Source organism: Neltuma alba, unplaced genomic scaffold (genome assembly GCF_004799145.2).
Source record: "Neltuma alba isolate B1F8T4 unplaced genomic scaffold, ASM479914v2 tig00011249_pilon, whole genome shotgun sequence".
Taxonomy (NCBI): Eukaryota; Viridiplantae; Streptophyta; class Magnoliopsida; order Fabales; family Fabaceae; genus Neltuma; species Neltuma alba.
Genome location: NW_021635966.1, coordinates 202,870 through 219,794, shown reverse-complemented (window position 1 = coordinate 219,794; position 16,925 = coordinate 202,870). Strand labels below are relative to the sequence as shown.

Below are 16,925 nucleotides of genomic sequence, written 5' to 3'. Positions count from 1 at the left end.
TTGGATGGTGTGTGTTCCGTTAAGATAATATCAAAGTACGCATACCCATACCTCTTCCCCTCCCCTCCGCTTTATCCTTCATTTTGAAGCATCAGCATGCAGCCATCCATCATTCTTTCGTTCATTTTCTAGCAATCTAGCATATCCCAGCTTTTCCTCGGCCCGCTCAATTGGCATATAAATTATGCATTACACCCTTGTTTTTATACGCACATAAATTTTATTAAAATACACTTGTGTGCTTGTAGACACCAACTACATTGGATGTAGATTTTTCATTTGAGTGACGTAAGGTAGTTTTATTTGTCAGAAAAATGTATAAATGTTTTTTCGTTAAACAAGTCAAAATTTGTTTTTAAACAAATTTGGGCCTTCATAATGGGCCTACGGCTGCCATGAGTATTGAGTAACCCAAATACCAGATCCTCCAATTTTAAGATCCAGAAAAAAAATCCATTGGGGATTTGCGTGATAGTCTAAATCCTCAAAACGTTGGCCCAAAAAAGAGCCCCGAAGTATTTTATTTTTGTTACCTCGGGAAAAAAAATTATCAAGCACTTTGTGTTTTCATCATCAATTTTGTGTTATCAAATTGAAGGAAAATATGAGCAAAGTAATGGAAGCAAGACAGAAATATAGATATATATATATCTATTAACGAACTTATTGTAAATATTAAAAGTGTTATGGAAGTATTGAAAAAAAATTCTGATTATAATAAAAGCACTAGAGAAAAAAGTAACTGTTTGTAGTTTTAGATTAATCGAGCACGGTTTCGTATTTTCTTGAGGTTCACCTCTTTTATTTATTGTGATTATTGTCAAAGTATGTTGCTTTTCTCCACGCGTGCTCAGTCCGTTGAAACTGTAAGTGCAAGATAAAAAATGAAGAATTCCTCTACTAATTTTTCTCTCTACTTAATTTTTTATTTTTTACTATCAGATGAACTTTTAATAGTTGAGATTTAAAAGTGAGTAAAAATATTATTATAATATTAAATATAACAAAAATTTATCAGATTAAACTACTTATATAAAATTTTAACAGTATAAATTTATTTATCTACTTCCTATTATTTCATATTTAATATTTTAATAAAATAAATCTTAGCCATTGAAACTTGATCTAAAGATGGAAACATTAAGTGGAGATGAAGTGGAGGGAGAGATTCCTCTCCCATAAATCCACGAGTTAAAGGACATTAAGCATTCTAAAATATTTTTTCGCATCTAACACTTTAAAATATTTTATGATACATCTAGCACCTTCAAGTATTTTTCAGGTGTGTCGAGCACTCTAGAGTTTTTTTTTTTTGTCTTGGTGCTAGATGCACCAAAATATATTTTAAGGTGTTGGACTTACCTAAAAAAATACTCTATAGTGCTGGATGCACCAGAAAATATTTTAAAGGAGAATTCCAAAAAAAATACCTCTAAATTTCAAATTTTCAAATCAGTCATATCTACTATACTTTAATACAATTAACAATATTTACAAAGAAAATGACAAAACAATATTGCAGTCATTCCTGATTTGGGATTTTGAAATTTCAGAAGTTTTTTTTTTTTGGGATTCTCCGTATTTTAAGGTGCTAGACACACATAGAAAAATATTTTAAAGTGTTAGATGCATCACAAAATATTTTAGATTATTAAATATACCTCAAAAAATATTTTAAGATACTATATGCAATTTAATCCTAAATTCAAATGCGATTTCAAAATTTATAGTTGCATTAAAAAGTAGAAGTGTACACGTGAGGCTGCTTGATTCACTGGTCAAAGGCGTTTTCTTCTACTTCAAGTCACCTGCATACCCCCAGTAATAACGGCATTGAGTAGCATATAAATTAAAATTATCCCTCTTTTAGTGCTCATTCATCTCTTCTTCGCACATCTTTTAATTTTCATTTGGAGTCATCGATCAATGTATTCATTCGCTGAGACCTCGTAAACGGCAAGATCATGAGTGGCGTCGAAGGCAAAGATTGATTTCAGTCTCTCACTTTGCTTCGCATCAAATCATAAGCTCAACTTCAGAATTATTTTTAACACACAATAAGAATTCAAAATTGCATTTTAAAAGTCATAGTTTTTATCTAAATACAAAAACTAGTTTATAGTACAATTTATACTATAAACCAAACTTATATTTAGGATATTATAACATTCTAAATTCTCGATGTTTAAAATACTTTGTTTGTTTATAATGTATTCTCCTTTGGATTTTAAACCCTTTTTTTTCTTCTTATAATGAATGAATGAATGAAGTCTTGTTAACTACGGCACATATTAAGGATATAATAACTTTTTAACTAACCAAAATGCTTTGGCCGGCTATGTGCCATTGCTTACGGAATTAGAAATGAAGGCGTAAGAGGAGATGATAAGGATGTTTTGCTCGGAGACACGCAGGAACAATGTATGGGGAAATATTTACGTTATCCAGCCCTTCCACGTCAATGACAGATAAGTCAACTATAATTGTTTGACTCATACAGGAAATAGAAAACTATGCGCAAGTACATGTCTATTTAATTAGTATTATCTCTGGTTCATAATATAAGAGTTTGTTTGAGTTTTATTTTGATTTAATAAGACTTCAATTCACTTTGTCTCTCATGTTTATTTATTTTTTTAAGATAATTCTTGTAATAATAGTAATTCTAACCAATAAACTTAATTAACAAAGATATTTTAAAAAAGACAACACTTATTTATTATAAATAATTTAACTAATTTTTTTAACCATTCAATTAGTCAATTTAAGAGGGAGGTAGTATCTACTGTCAGTCAACTTCAGGTTATTTTCAATGAAACCGTTAGGTGAGTTCGGGAAAGAAAAACATAAGAAAGAGAAAACTCAGATATAATAGTTCTAAGTATTTTTAATTATTAGATTTTCGTTATGAAAATATCTAAAAAAGAGGCAACTGCATAATAATGATGCCGGAATTGTCTATTTTAACAAACTTTGTTACGAGGTATTTGTCTTTTGATTTTAACGTCTAATTAAGAAAGATATTCAACATAAACTCTTTCCAAATAAATATTGTCCGCTTCTGAAAAACTTTGATCTTGTTCATTAATTACCTACTATTATTGTTAGATTAATTTTCATAGGTGGGGGCTAACGAGTTCAATTCCAATTTCAAGTAGTAATTTTTGTACGACTAATGAGCATGTTCATAATAATAAACCCATTGAAACAAATAAAATATTGTTTTGAATTTAGTACTGGTTAATATTTATTTTATAAACCACACGCCAAACTCTCAATATTATTACTCAAAATTATATGTTAGATCAAAAGATAGCAACTTGTGAATGACGGGGACATTTAATTTACGAGTTCAACTCATAATGAAATGGAATTTATTATTGTTTGATTGTCCTCACATTCGAACTATGATGGCTATAAAACTTACAGGAAGATACAACCAAAATAAATCACAGTAACATTCAAATTCAAAAAGAAGAGATATTTAATGACCATGCACGTAGGCTCCGCAAGTAACTCATACTCTTGAAGATGTCCTTTTTCTGTCTGATAAAGACGTTCAGCTCAGGAAAGTGGTTCCTCTCTGGAGCTCACCCAACTGTGAGTGCAGAAAAAAGGCAATATCATCATCCTCTTATCATGGCGGTGGGCTTGACCCACTAACTTGAATGCTCCATTCCCTTTCTGCTCAACAGGATTGCATGTCACATACACAAACACGTTCTATAATACCAGTAAAGTTTTTGGACCCCATAACAACAGCAATAAAGTTTGTCCCTCTGATCAATCCCACCATTGCCATACACTACCAAACTAGAGACGTTGACTTCTGGTCCCACATACATATGTATTAATCATATATGATCCTACTCAATTAATATGTCTTGCCCCACAGAAAACATGTATGTTGTCTTTGCTTATTTCGAATATTTATTAGAGGAAGGGACACGGAAGTAAGTAAAAACTCGGCTCAATATCATCTTTTGCTGTACAGTGAACTTAATTAATCAACTTCAGTCCGCTGTAGGACTGGGGGGAAACTATGAAATTGAACTCACTCCTTTACTATACACTACATGCAAGTTACATAGGAAAAATCTCAATCTATCATTACAATTGTTCTGTCATGAACAGAGTTTGGGCAATGATCTTGAGTAACTATGGCTTGATACTCTTGATTTCGTGATCTTTGCCATCCGGGTTTGCAGTTTCCTACAGACGTTCTCCAATTCTGTGACCCTCCATTGCATTCCCTGCAAGTTTGCTGAGAAATTCTTGTCTTGGGGCGAAACATCAAATTCTGTTGTGTGCAGCATGGCCCGTTCCTTCATTGATCTTTGTCTCGTTCCTCTTCTACCAATGTCACTGGAACTACGCCGTGGCGAAATGGTGATTGAAGCTCCACTGGGAGAGCCAAGAATCAAGTTTTTGAGCTTGGATTGTTGAACAATAAGAGCCTTAACTGCGGATTTTGAAGGGAATTTTCTGTTCTGAGACAGATGCAGGCATGCCTCGGCTGAAAGCTTCTCGTAATTTAAAGCAGCGCATATCTTCAGCCTTTCTTCCTCTGACAAATCCGCATGTACCTAAAGCAAACACGTTTAAGTAGGTTTCAATTTGGAAAAAGATTCAATTGATAAAGAGGTTTAACCTATATAAATCATTCTTTTGAGATCACAATATTATTTCAGGCAGTAACAGAACGGACAACCATGTGACACGGACAGATTGGACACTAGAGACTTCAAAAATTAAATTGACGGAGTCAGAATCTCAAAGATTGCCTTAAATGTAAATGTCACCACAAACTTGAATGAATCCTTCATATAACAATTCAGGAGGAGAATAAATGATACACATTCACCAACTAACCTCAAGATACATGTCCATTGCATGATACAGTTCATCGTAGGATTCTCTTGCGGAATCTGGCAGTGCCAAGGCAAGAGCCAAGAACTTGGGTGGTTTTAAATAAGGATCAGGGGCTATTTCGGCTATATACAAATCTATAAAGCTGGCAACTTTCTTCATCCGACCATGAGCGATCAAACAGGTTCCTTGACGCAGGAATGCTTTCAAGAACCTCAGAACAAGATTCACGTCGTATAAGTAGTTTATTCCATAAGGAGATGGAACAAGCAAATTGTCCAGCGTTGCTTGATCCAACTGTGCGCCAATCATATTCTCCAACTTGTTCTTGCTAAATTTGCTTATGTTCAAGTTGAGAGTGATTCGGAGAATCCCAAATAAAGTCTTGCAAGCAAGAACACTCGGGTCCATAATGTAATGCGAGTCTATGACCATTTCTATGATCTTCCTCTTCTCATCAGTTGTGGCAGAAGAAAACTTTGCCTTCTGGTAAAACATCAGAAACCTACTGATTATAACATGATCCAGTTTCCGCCAAAGCATAGACTTCACCAACATTTGAACCACCAAAGGACTGAGAAACAGGAGGTCTTCAAACCACCATGTTGAACGAGAAAATACGGTCTTTGTACTCTCTGTGCTTTTGGACTCGCTGGAACATCGATCTCCAGAGATGTCAGAGGAACAAGAAGATGGACATGGGCTAGCCTCGCTGGCCAAAACAAGCCTGCCAACTATGGATTCCAAGCATTTCTCGAGCATCATTGTAGAACAACCTGCGACTAGCGTGAAATCTTGGCACTGTTTCAAGGCTGTCAAAAGGTCAGACCATGTCCAATAGCCAATCTCTTGCAGTGATTTTTCTGTTTGCTCCAACAAATTAGGACTATTTCCGGCAACGGACTCTTTCATTTCCATGAATTTTGCAGCAGAATGTGCCAGGAACAAATTGAAAGGAGTTATGTCATACTTTCCATTGTTGTAACAAAATCTCAATACAAGCTCAAAACCTGATGCCCCTCCTGGAAAGTCATGGAATATTACTTTAAGCTTTCTATTGGGGCCGCTATTTTTCCCAAATAATTTAATGAATTTGCCAGAATAATGAGCAACAATATTCTGCAAAAACCCATTTAAAAGGAAAACAGAGTTAGATGACAAAGGAGATTCTTTCATCAGAGAAAAGATCTACAATTTCTTTCTATCTGCACATGAAACGGGAAATTAAGCATCAAATTAACCCAGCAGACGGAGAAAAGAAAAGGGACAAGAAAAAATTAAGGAAAAAAGGAAGGATGCTGCAAAAGAATGGACCACCGGCACAGGGGTTGTTATGAACAATAAATTGTGCATTAGAGGGAGACAGAAGGATCTCCATCTACTAATAATCTAGCATGGAAGCGTATAGAAGAGAAATAAATGTCCTCGAAAGCAACCCTGAGTCACTCGCAAAAGGAGTGAATAAAACAAATGAAGGTGAGAGAACATTAAAATCCAGCACTTAATGCGGTATGCCGCAAACAAGAACAAAACCAGAAAACTAATCAAAACAAAGAAAGAAGAAAGAAAAAGAAGAAGGTGCTTTGAGCTTGTGGTCTGTAAAAACGGAGATGATAATTAAATAATTATTGCCCCGCTTCACTGTCATGTAGGTGCATATTAATGATGGGCGGAATGTTATACTTTTGTCATAGAGTTACTAACGAAATGATAACGGAAAAAAGAAGAGAGAAACTACCGCAGAATGTGTGGATAAATCATTGAATAGTATCAATTTTCTCTTTTAAAAGAAAATCATTGAACAATAATCACTTCTGGCCCTAAAAGCAGCAACATGTAGCACAAACAGAAACCATCAACCAGAAGAATGAAAAGATGAAGTTTCTGGGTTCTGCCTATACCTCAGATCCTAAACATACGCGAAGTCAAAATATGAAATAGAGGCTCTGATAAACAGAGAAAATACTTACTTTGTTCACCAGGAAGGTCTCTTGTCCATTTATATCCACTTCAAGATCACAGCAATATTCCATGACGACTTAAGCAAGAACAGAAACCCAAACGAACCCACCTCAAATCAAGAGGACTGACTCTAGTGAACTTTTTTGGGGAGTTGCGTAAGAAATAGCCAAAAAAGGCAGAGTAAGGGTAGGGAAGAGAGGAGGCAATACAAGCAAGAGAGCAGATTCTAAGAGAAAGAAGAAGACAAAGAGGAAGGAGAGGGCGAAGCTAGAGAGAGACAAAGTGAGGGAGGCAGAAAATGGGGTAGTTGGAGTTGAATCGTGGATTGGTGAGGTGATGCGGTTCGACCATGGGACACAGAGACAAAGCAGAGAGTGTAAGAGAAGCAACAAGAAAGCATATAAAATCAGACAAAGGCATATTATATGTTTGGACGGACTATAAGTCTGAGACACAGACGCTGAGAAAGATCACCGCAGCATATATAACAAGTATTCGTCTTGTCTGGATTTTGAATATATATACCCACATTTATATTCTTTTTTCGTTTTTAATTATTTTTGTAGCAGGCCACCTAAATAACTTATTGGCTCCACTGTACAGCATTTTAGATTCTGGGAAATTAGGAATGAATTATTCTAATTGATTGTTGAATTGGTATACAATTATGGGATTAATATATAACTATATCTGTCGGAGACATCTTGATTTTAAATTGTATAATCTTTGTAAGCGAGTCAATTAGAGCTTGGAGAAACATGATTGTTTAGTCTATTAAAATGTCACAAAAATTTTACATATATAAAAATTAAAAAGACTTCAACGTTGAAAAATCATGTGATTGGTATATTTAATTTTTTTTTTATTGAATGTGCAATGAAATCATATACTCCTCTAGTCCTAAATATAAAATCCATTTTGTAGTGTAATTTACATTATAAAATGGTCTTGTATTTAGGACCGGAGGAATATTTAATATAGCATCACCCTTGATTTTAAGTCAATAATATTCGAATGTATTCCACTTATTTTATCTCAAGGGAACGAATTTTTTGAAGTTGATTTGTCTTTTTAAGGAAAAAATAATAAAATAGTGAAAATATTTACCGAAAAAAAAAAACAAAGGAAAACTTCATAGAAAACCATGGATTTTAACATATATAGAGGGGATTTTCTTCGTAAATTAACACTTACGATCATGCGTGTTTGAAAATGCGAAGTACGTAGGTGGTGGTGGTGGTGTATTTTTTATGGTGCAAGTTGTTTCACATGAATAGGTTAATTAAGGAGCAACTTGATGAAAATATGAAAACGGCGTCCAAGTACACATAATTAATCACTACGAGGATTGTTTATTTATGTGGTGATGATTAACTATTAATCAATTCTATCGCCATCACGTAGTTGTGATCATTAGTTCTGGGAAAAAGAAGACCAGTGCCGTTGTTTTTGGGGAACGTTATGAAGGATAGAAACTTCGATTGGTACAGAGCTCTTCAACATCAACATAGGCTGGTAAACTAGGATATGAAATATCAATATTTTATCACCTGGTTTGCAATAAAAATTCTGTTAATTATAGTTAATAATTAGATTATGCCGCTTCGACCACAACCGACCTTAGCTCAGTTGGTAGAGCGGAGGACTGTAGTGGGTAGCACCTCGGAGATCCTTAGGTCGCTGGTTCGAATCCGGCAGGTCGGATTTTTTTTTTCCTGGTTTCCTTTCCTTTTCTTATGAAATTGTTAGCTCTGTGAGTCCACTCTGGGATTTGTCCCCAATAATGCAAATCGCCAGGGCAATGAATATGACCTGTCATGAAAAAGTAGTATCCAGGATTGGGTGGTCCTTTCTAATTATTTTTCGCATTTCTCATCTGCTTTTGTCTTTTCTTCGTGCCAAAAGTCCTTAAAGTATCACTCTTCTTTAAATTTGATTATTTGAAAAATAAATATATTTATCTGGTCCTTAAAATATTTTTCCTCAATACATGTTTTTAAAGATAATATCTCATTAATGGTGGCATTTTCTTTCAATCAAAATGAATTTGGATTATTAGAGTGATAGAAGGAATCTGGTAGAAGGATAAAAATGAGGGACTTTGAGCAAAAAATACGCTTGAAGTATTAAATTCAAATGCTTAATTTTAGATTACCAAGTTGACATTAGAGTAATCTTTTAAACTGAATTAAATCATTAATTTACTGTCAAACAAGAATTAAAGCTTGCTTCATTCTCTGATACACATACACATTAGCGTATTACATGCGAGGGCCTAGCACTCTTGCCTTATTCTTGCTTATGCAGATTGGAAATCATGCTGTAACTGTTACAGATATTGAATGAAGAAAAGTAGAAAACAGAAGACAGATATTCTTATAAGAACCAAGAGACTCTCTTACGCGATCAGTTCGAACGCAGAAAACAAAAGCTGCATCAAAAGGAGAATACATGCATTGCTGAGAGACACACAGTTTTGACTCTCGTACAAAGACAATCAGCACATTCATCTTTTATGCCTCTCATGTGATCCAGCGGCCTTAGCTTCGTTACGTCCATTAGTTGGCAGACGAGAGAATTACACTCAAAATGAAAGCCTCTTTTTCCTTCTTGTCTTTTAGCTTGCTGGTCATTTTGCAGCCCTTTCACACACAGACTTGAACTTTAGTTGCTTTCGCTTCTCTGCCTCTCCCTGGACCACTGAACCAAAATACTCAGATCCTTCTCATGCTAGGCCCATTGCTCGTGCTGCGCTGTGTCTTATGGTATATAGTATGCTTATACTCAAACCTCATGGTATTGATCAATATTCGGAAGATTTTTGGTATCATTTTAGTACTTTGAGGTAGTCGGTTTTGTTTCAATCCCATGACAAATAATTGAAACAAAATTATGTGTGTAAATACTAGAATGATACAATAAGTGATCAGTGAATTGATAGGGAGGGACCAAATGAGGTTTAAGTCCATGTTATAAAGACAGCTCAGCCCACACCCATATGATCGTTTAGCTCACTGGGGACCCAAGCTGTGGCGAAGACAGAGTTGTGGCCTTTCCATGTGAGGACTAACATATCTTCTTCTATCTTCATACCCCATCCACTTGCATGCTCATCAAGCAAAGCCTTGACTTCTCTCATAGTTTCTTCACAGAATTGAACGTTGAAGAAACCTCCATTTTTCATCCTTTGCGACATGTTCGCGCCGCTCTCTAATCTCTCTATTCTCTGAACCCCTTCGAAGCTAACGACGTTATCAATTTTCTGGCCTATGTCAGATTCATACTCTACCCTCTGGTTGCTATCTTTAGGCAAAAAGGTCTCCAAAGCATCAAAGGGTATCCACAAATAGTTGAAACAAGTGGTGATTCTTGACGCGAGACTTGGTACATTGAGATCACAATCCTCGTCAACCAATAGTACTATTCTAGGGTTAAGATTTTTAATTAGATTTATGAAAGTGTCCCTAGGGGATGCGTCTTGGAAACTCCCCTTTCTTTCATCAGACAAGTAACGTAGCCAATTTTGACAATTTATAACCAAAGCTTCGTCTTCCCTAAGATTTAACGTGGTAGGATTCAAGTGACTTAACATTGACTCAAAAGAAAAGCTGGATGAATCATTAATATTGCTTAACTCAGAAGATGTGCTCCTTCCAATCACATTGAATTCAAAAGGGACATCCCTGAACTTAGCGAAATTCCCCAAACGCAGCCCAACTTCTTCTGTTGAAATGTTGATCAAAGGAGGGACAGGTGGCCGCCAAGAAGGCACTGTGATTTTAACCTCAGGAGGGCCTTCTGGCCTTTTGGCCAAAGCATCTATAAGAGTAGGCCATTGCATACAATGGGTAATGCTAAAATCTAGTATGTGCACTCTTTGGAACCCATGAATTGCTTTAAAAATAGCACTATTGGAAGCACAAAAGCCAAACCGATGCCAAGGGATAAGATCAACGTACCCTGCAAGCTCTGTCACGGACATCAACCTTCTCTGGATGGTGCTGCTTCTTCCGTTGAAGTTCATCGGGCAGACTCGTGAGGCCCTAGAGATTAAGGCTCTAAGGAACCAGGAGGTGAGCCTTTGGTTGGTGTCACCAACTGGAGAAGCAACATTATTAAGCACCCACATGACTTGTTGAGCTAAAGTTACATCGTTACTCTCCAAAGCACTGGCACAATGGAGTAAGAGCTTCTCTATACAAGCTCCATCGAGGCTTCCTAGGCACCCGTTGAGTTCTCCTGAGAGACCAAGGTTACTGTGGGGTGCGTTGAAGAGAGTTGGGTATTGGAGAGAAATGGAAGTAGTGCTTCCTTTTAACTCAGTTTTCATGGCTTTAGCTAGGTTCTAGGTTTATGAACAAGAGGAAAAACTCGATCAAAAATGCCTGCAAGGTTTATGATTTTTCCTGGACGTGCATGGAAGAGATCCGTCCAGTATGCATACGCCAGGAAAAAGAGAAGATGGAGTGAGGAGAGGATATTGTTTCTGTGTGCTTTTTGACACGCGTCTAGAGGAGAAAGGTGCACAGGATTGAAAAGCTAGGGCTTTATCTTCTGAATTTTTAGAGGCTTAAAGCCATATGAATGCTTCCAGCTGCAGAGCAAAACCCTTTGGATGTGGAAATGCAGTAGAGAGGAGGAGGGATGTGAACTCTGACTTGTGAAGCCATATATATAGCAGAGAAAAGGTCCTCAATTATTATTACATGATATATATCTAGAAATAGTATTGGAGACAAAATTTGAGAGAGGGAACAGAGTAAATAAACCTCGAGCTTTATTCACATACACTTCTTTCCGAATGTACAACGGTAATTTGAATTATATAGAGAATATATGTGTCTATACATATTACGACAAAAGTCTTAATTATCTAGGTAAATTCTCAAGTTAAATATCCAATATATATTTTTAATTTACTGTAGTCATCATTAAAATGCTCACACAGTGCAGTGTATTTTAATACCTTATTTTCGTCTCCATTTAACCTGTAGTTCATTGACTTATTATATTGATCGTTACTTGTCAACAATATGGGTTAGATTTGGAAACTAATAATGCTCAACCCAGTATATTATTAGTTCGCATAATTAGATATGGATAAAAATGAGATAGAAAAGATATCATAAACTACACACATTTTTTTGAGTGCATATATGAATAATTCTACTAACACAATTCTATTCAAGACATGATTGAATTAGAGGTGACATATCTTTCAATGGAGTTTAAACTCTTTTTACTAAATATAATGCCTGTTGGTCATAATGAACTACACATATTTCTATAGACTAAATAATCTAAGTGCTTGACATATGTGACTTAGTATTAATAATTTATTAACTAAACTAATGAAGCGATATGTGGAGAATCAAAAAGAGATTTCATTTATTTGTCAAAGGTAATAATATATTTTTCCTTTAAATTATACAAGCGTATATTCTCAAAATGTGGGAAATTTCCAAGTTAATTATTTTAGGAATCAAGCTCTTGTCGAAGAATTTCTATTACGTACGTCTTCTCAAAAGCAGCATAAAAGTTCTTTTTTTGATGCTGCATTAGATATAGAACTCTTTTAGATGCTACATGGCCCGCCTCTAGTCCAATATGTATTAATTAATATATAAATGTCCCTTTGAAATAAGTTGTTGGATTGATCAAAAGATCATAAAGCTAATTTGGCTTCTTCTTAATTGTTTTTTAATTAGCGCTTACTTGTTTTGTAGCGCTAATCATTTTGATTAATATATAATGCGAACTAATTAAAAACACATGGTGGCAAATAAGTTACAGAAGGTGTGCTATAGCCGGCCCACTCTTTTCGAATTCACTTTCACAAAATACCTATTTAAATCCACATCCCATGTATGGTTAGTCTTAAAAAGTCTCGATCTTCCTGTTGCATTCATTCCTCTGCTCTCAAATAATGCGCCTATTTAATATAATTTATACATCTTTATTATAAAATAGCACATATCAAACCGTTTGCTTCTGCGTGTGATGCCACAACTAAAAACAAATCTGACCTCTTCATATATTCACATTATTTGGTCACTATGGCAAGTTTTCCTTCTTAATTATTCTTCTTCTCATTCGTTCGGTTTTTTTAATCCTCTCATTTGATCAAGATACGATCTGGACATGCTCACGTATTCCAAATTTTGTTATCTTATAAATTATAATGAAGTTCTTTGTTTTTCTTAGAGTTTTCATTTCACTACCTTTACGTGAAGGATTTTCTGTTTGTAAGCGTGACTGACAGATGCTATATGATGATAATACTTAAATTATATGTGGTGATTTCACAATCAATATGGTTTTGTTGAAGCGCGCTCGATTGTGTTTTACAAGTTTGATTAAAAAAAGGAGTGCAATATATTTAAAAAGGCACATGAGGAGATAAAGAGTGGGGATAATTAATGAGATGAATTTACTGTGTTTCTGAGGAAGATTAATTGCAGTAATATGGTTGAACACAAATATGCTCTGAGAAAAAGTACAAGAAGATAAGAATGAAGGCAACTTGACGCCCGATTTGAAGCATCGTGCAACGCTTGAGTGAAGCATCATTTCATCCTGCCAAGGCTGCACACATAAGGACATGTCTCTATCGATCAAAACGTTGAATGATTTTGATTGTACATTTCCTTTTTACCGACTAACAGGTAAAAAGAAAAAGCCATACATATTTACATGAAATATCATTTTAGCACTTCCATTGGTTTTCCATCCTTCCTGCGTTTGTCATTCTCATCAATCTGCTCTTTTCTTCATATATCCCCCAGGCCCCCCGCTCTCAAGCTCTGCATGTCTTTATCATTAGCTTCTTCTTTTGCTTCATCGTGGAGTATCCATAAGTGATGAGTAATAAACTTACCTTATGCTGCGTGAAACACAGGACTTATTACCAATGCAGCAATTTACCCTCAAAGAGATGGAAACCAAGACTAAAACAAGAACTGGCGATTAGATAAAACAAGAAGATCCTAACATCTTTGAATTATCTTTTCTTTAATTATGAGTTAATTGCTTTTTTTAACAGGAACACATCTATCACGACGGGCTACTCTTCACTGAGAAAGTGACGGGGCTACATACAACATTCATGTGCAGCTCAGTTGGCATAACGCAGACAATAATCAGACCTTTGTAATCATCAACCTCTTCGTCGTCGATCAGTTTGATGCCAAAACACAAAAATGGCAGATGACCGCCTCTTTTGTGATTAAATATGCTTTTTGGTGTTCATTATGATTTTACAACTAATTTGCTACATATTCCTTCAGTCCCTTTTTATAAGTAACTTAGACTCTATCACGTAGATCAAAAAGTAAGTTAAAGACAATAAATATGTAGAAATTAAAAGTTCTTTTTTTGAAATACCCTCATTTATGGAAGAAAGAGTAAAAAGAGAATAAAAAATAATTACTATAATAGAGAGAATTATAAAAAAGATAGAATGCGGATGGAAAGTGACGATGGTTTGGAAAATGAGATAATAAATATATTGGGTATTAAAATAAGTAATTAATAGGGGTAAAATAAAAAAATTTACTTCAAAAATTTAAGAAAAATTTGCAAATGTTACTTATATTTAAGGATAAGAAATGAACGATAGTTGTTGCTTATAAATAGGGCTGGAGAGAGGATATTGGCTGGATGTTGAGTTTCAATTTATACAATATATATATATATATATATAGAGAGAGAGAGAGAGAGAGAGAGGAACTTAGTTGAAAAGGGTTTAATACTTGGTATGTGCTTGAGATGTGCACCTGCTTTATATATACTTAGAGCAATTACCGTTATCAGTGAAGTATTCTCTCTGCACCTCACCAAAAAGTAATGAAATTTATGATTGAATTCAAAATAATTCGCACCTCCCCTCATGCCACCTTTGAATTTGCAGTAATTCAGTTCGTCTTTGGTAGCTGATGTGAGTATGTTACCCAAGTCTGGGCTTGGCGTTGGCCCAATTTCTAAGCCCAACCATTAGAGCCCATATTCATGGACCTCCCATCAGGTGTTTTTAAATTTTTATTTTCAAAGTTTCATCGAATGTTGTTTGAAAAACAAGTCCAGATTATAGAAAGGAAGAATTACCATAAGCTCCTCAAAAAGAAATATAATTATTAAAAAATCTGTATTATAAGTGAACAACCTAAACTTGTCATTATTTTTTATTTTAAAACTTGTTATCACAAACTGTTTAGTCGTTATGAGTTTTTTTTAATGAATGTGTTCTTTCCATAAAATCTTATTACAATTCTCCCCTATAAAAAGGATTCTGATCTAGAAAAATAAAAATGAAAATGGTCTGATATCATTATTCAATCAACGTAAAAGATATTTTCTGATATTTTGATGTGGACCCCCGGCAAATTGGATTCTGAGTTATTTCTACGATGCTATCACCCGTCAAGCAACTTAATTATCCCAAATCCATTCATTAACGAGTGAATGTGACTGGCCAAAAAAATTGAATGATAATAAATATTATTTTTTAGGTTTTAAATATAAGACACATTTGTTAATTGTTAGTATAATTTACAGTAAAAAATAATTCTTATATTTATAACTGGACGGAGTACTTTTTATGCATTTCATTCCTCCCAATTTTTCTTAGACTGAATTTTGCAATTTCAATATATTTTTATAATTATATAATTTTGTGAACTATTAAATTTGAACTGTACAAATTTGATCTCCTGATTAAAAGATGGAAAGGAATTAAAGGATGTAAGAGAGAAAAGAAGCGGTTCCCCTTACGTACAATAGCTGAGCTCCATGAGGGAACACAGCTTTGTTGAATTTGGATTTGTATAATAATTAGCATTATGCCCTTGCTACTTGCCCGTTCCCTTTGTATTAAAATCACGCCAGTTATTATTACTTAAACGGGTGGACTGATTGAGATCTTTATTGTTTAATTAAATCATTAAACCCTTGATAAGATCCCTTTACATAATTATCCTTTTTATTTGGAATATTCTAAACGTCTTTTTTATTTGCCAACTCCTAAGCATCATTCATATATGCCACTCCGTTTCTTATTATAGGTCATTTATACCCAAAAGTTTGTTTCAAAATATAAGTGACTTGTAGTATAATTAATGATCTTTTTCTAATTTCCTCCCTATTGATTTAATAAAAAGTTAATTAATTTAAGTCTGAATTAATGACTTTTCAAAACACGTCCCTCTCCCTCTTCATCTCTCTCTCAATTTTTCATTTCTTATGCACTCCGTCTCCCCTTCTCTCTCTTTATTTAATAAGAGTAAATGAGAAAAAATCAGTTGATTTAATGTATTTCTTAGTTTAGGAATTTAGGATACAAGTAAATACTATTATGTTTCAACATTATCCGAATATCTGGTCAAAGAAAACAGTTATCCAGATGCGTTACAGCTACTTCCGATTAAATATTCCCTTTTTTGGGCAGGTCAGTGGGCTGTTTTCTCCCGAGGGTTTTTTTTTTTTCAGATCTCCCGAGGGTTTATACATATACATTCCTTTGCGTTTTTACCCATCTTAGGTAGGATAAGGCACAGATTCCTAATATTTCTGTTTTGAATTTCCTCATATTTTGATTTTCACACAGCAAAACACTATCGAATAAAACCGCGTATTTCCCAGTATTTATACTACTTTTAATTAAAATTAACATTTTGTAAAAAAAAAAAAATTCTTGCTGAATTGATGTTTTAGTTAATTTTCAATGTAAATGGAATGCGGATAACTTGTTATCCTTCAAAACGGTAGTGCAAGTGTATGAAATTATCAAATTAACTTAAATTAGAAAGTTATCTTGACAAAACAATCCTTCCTATTTTAAAGGGATAAGGCTAAAAACTCAACTGCTTGCGTACAAATACTCACGAGAGATTTCTAATGGCTAAGGGATGCTTAACTCCGTCGTGAATATAGAAGTTACATTCTCCGATCGGAACGCTTCCACCCCCAAACTCCGATCTCAAGAAACGAAATCAGAGGAACCGAAACAGCACACTGCTTCCTGATTTCAGTGATGACCAATTTCTTCTCCAAATTCGGATCCTGCTACCGTCATCCGCGATGGAGACGGCCGGCGACGG

General features: G+C 34.7%; 2 protein-coding genes and 1 non-coding gene across 3 annotated transcripts; 1 reads left to right on the top strand and 2 right to left on the bottom strand.

Moving 5' to 3' along the window:
- Positions 1-3,907: 3,907 nt before the first annotated feature.
- Positions 3,908-7,292, bottom strand: LOC114762950 (BTB/POZ domain-containing protein At3g22104). Its single transcript, XM_028952546.1, has 3 exons — positions 6,840-7,292; positions 4,873-5,988; positions 3,908-4,586 (listed from the first exon to the last, which is right to left on the bottom strand). Exons 1-3 carry the CDS (start codon positions 6,900-6,902, stop codon positions 4,125-4,127), a joined length of 1,641 nt encoding a protein of 546 aa, XP_028808379.1. The 5' UTR covers positions 6,903-7,292; the 3' UTR covers positions 3,908-4,124.
- Positions 7,293-8,445: 1,153 nt separating this feature from the next.
- TRNAY-GUA (transfer RNA tyrosine (anticodon GUA)) lies at positions 8,446-8,535 on the top strand. The gene is given in 2 exon segments: positions 8,446-8,482; positions 8,500-8,535. It is a non-coding gene; the product is annotated as a tRNA-Tyr (tRNA).
- Positions 8,536-9,489: 954 nt separating this feature from the next.
- Positions 9,490-11,375, bottom strand: LOC114762952 (scarecrow-like protein 32). Its single transcript, XM_028952548.1, has one exon. The coding sequence runs from the start codon at positions 11,159-11,161 to the stop codon at positions 9,815-9,817; it is 1,347 nt and encodes a 448-aa protein (XP_028808381.1). The 5' UTR covers positions 11,162-11,375; the 3' UTR covers positions 9,490-9,814.
- Positions 11,376-16,925: the final 5,550 nt, after the last annotated feature.

What these genes read in the sequence shown, in the direction of transcription:
- LOC114762950 (XM_028952546.1), bottom strand. Translation starts at nt 6,902, where the DNA reads ATGGAATATTGCTGTGATCTTGAAGTGGATATAAATGGACAAGAGACC. An exon ending in AGACCTTCCTGGTGAACAAA is followed by an intron (nt 5,989 to 6,839) that starts GTAAGTATTTTC and finishes GGGTTTTTGCAG; the next exon opens with AATATTGTTGCTCATTATTC. An exon ending in CAATGGACATGTATCTTGAG is followed by an intron (nt 4,587 to 4,872) that starts GTTAGTTGGTGA and finishes TGTTTGCTTTAG; the next exon opens with GTACATGCGGATTTGTCAGA.
- LOC114762952 (XM_028952548.1), bottom strand. Translation starts at nt 11,161, where the DNA reads ATGAAAACTGAGTTAAAAGGAAGCACTACTTCCATTTCTCTCCAATAC.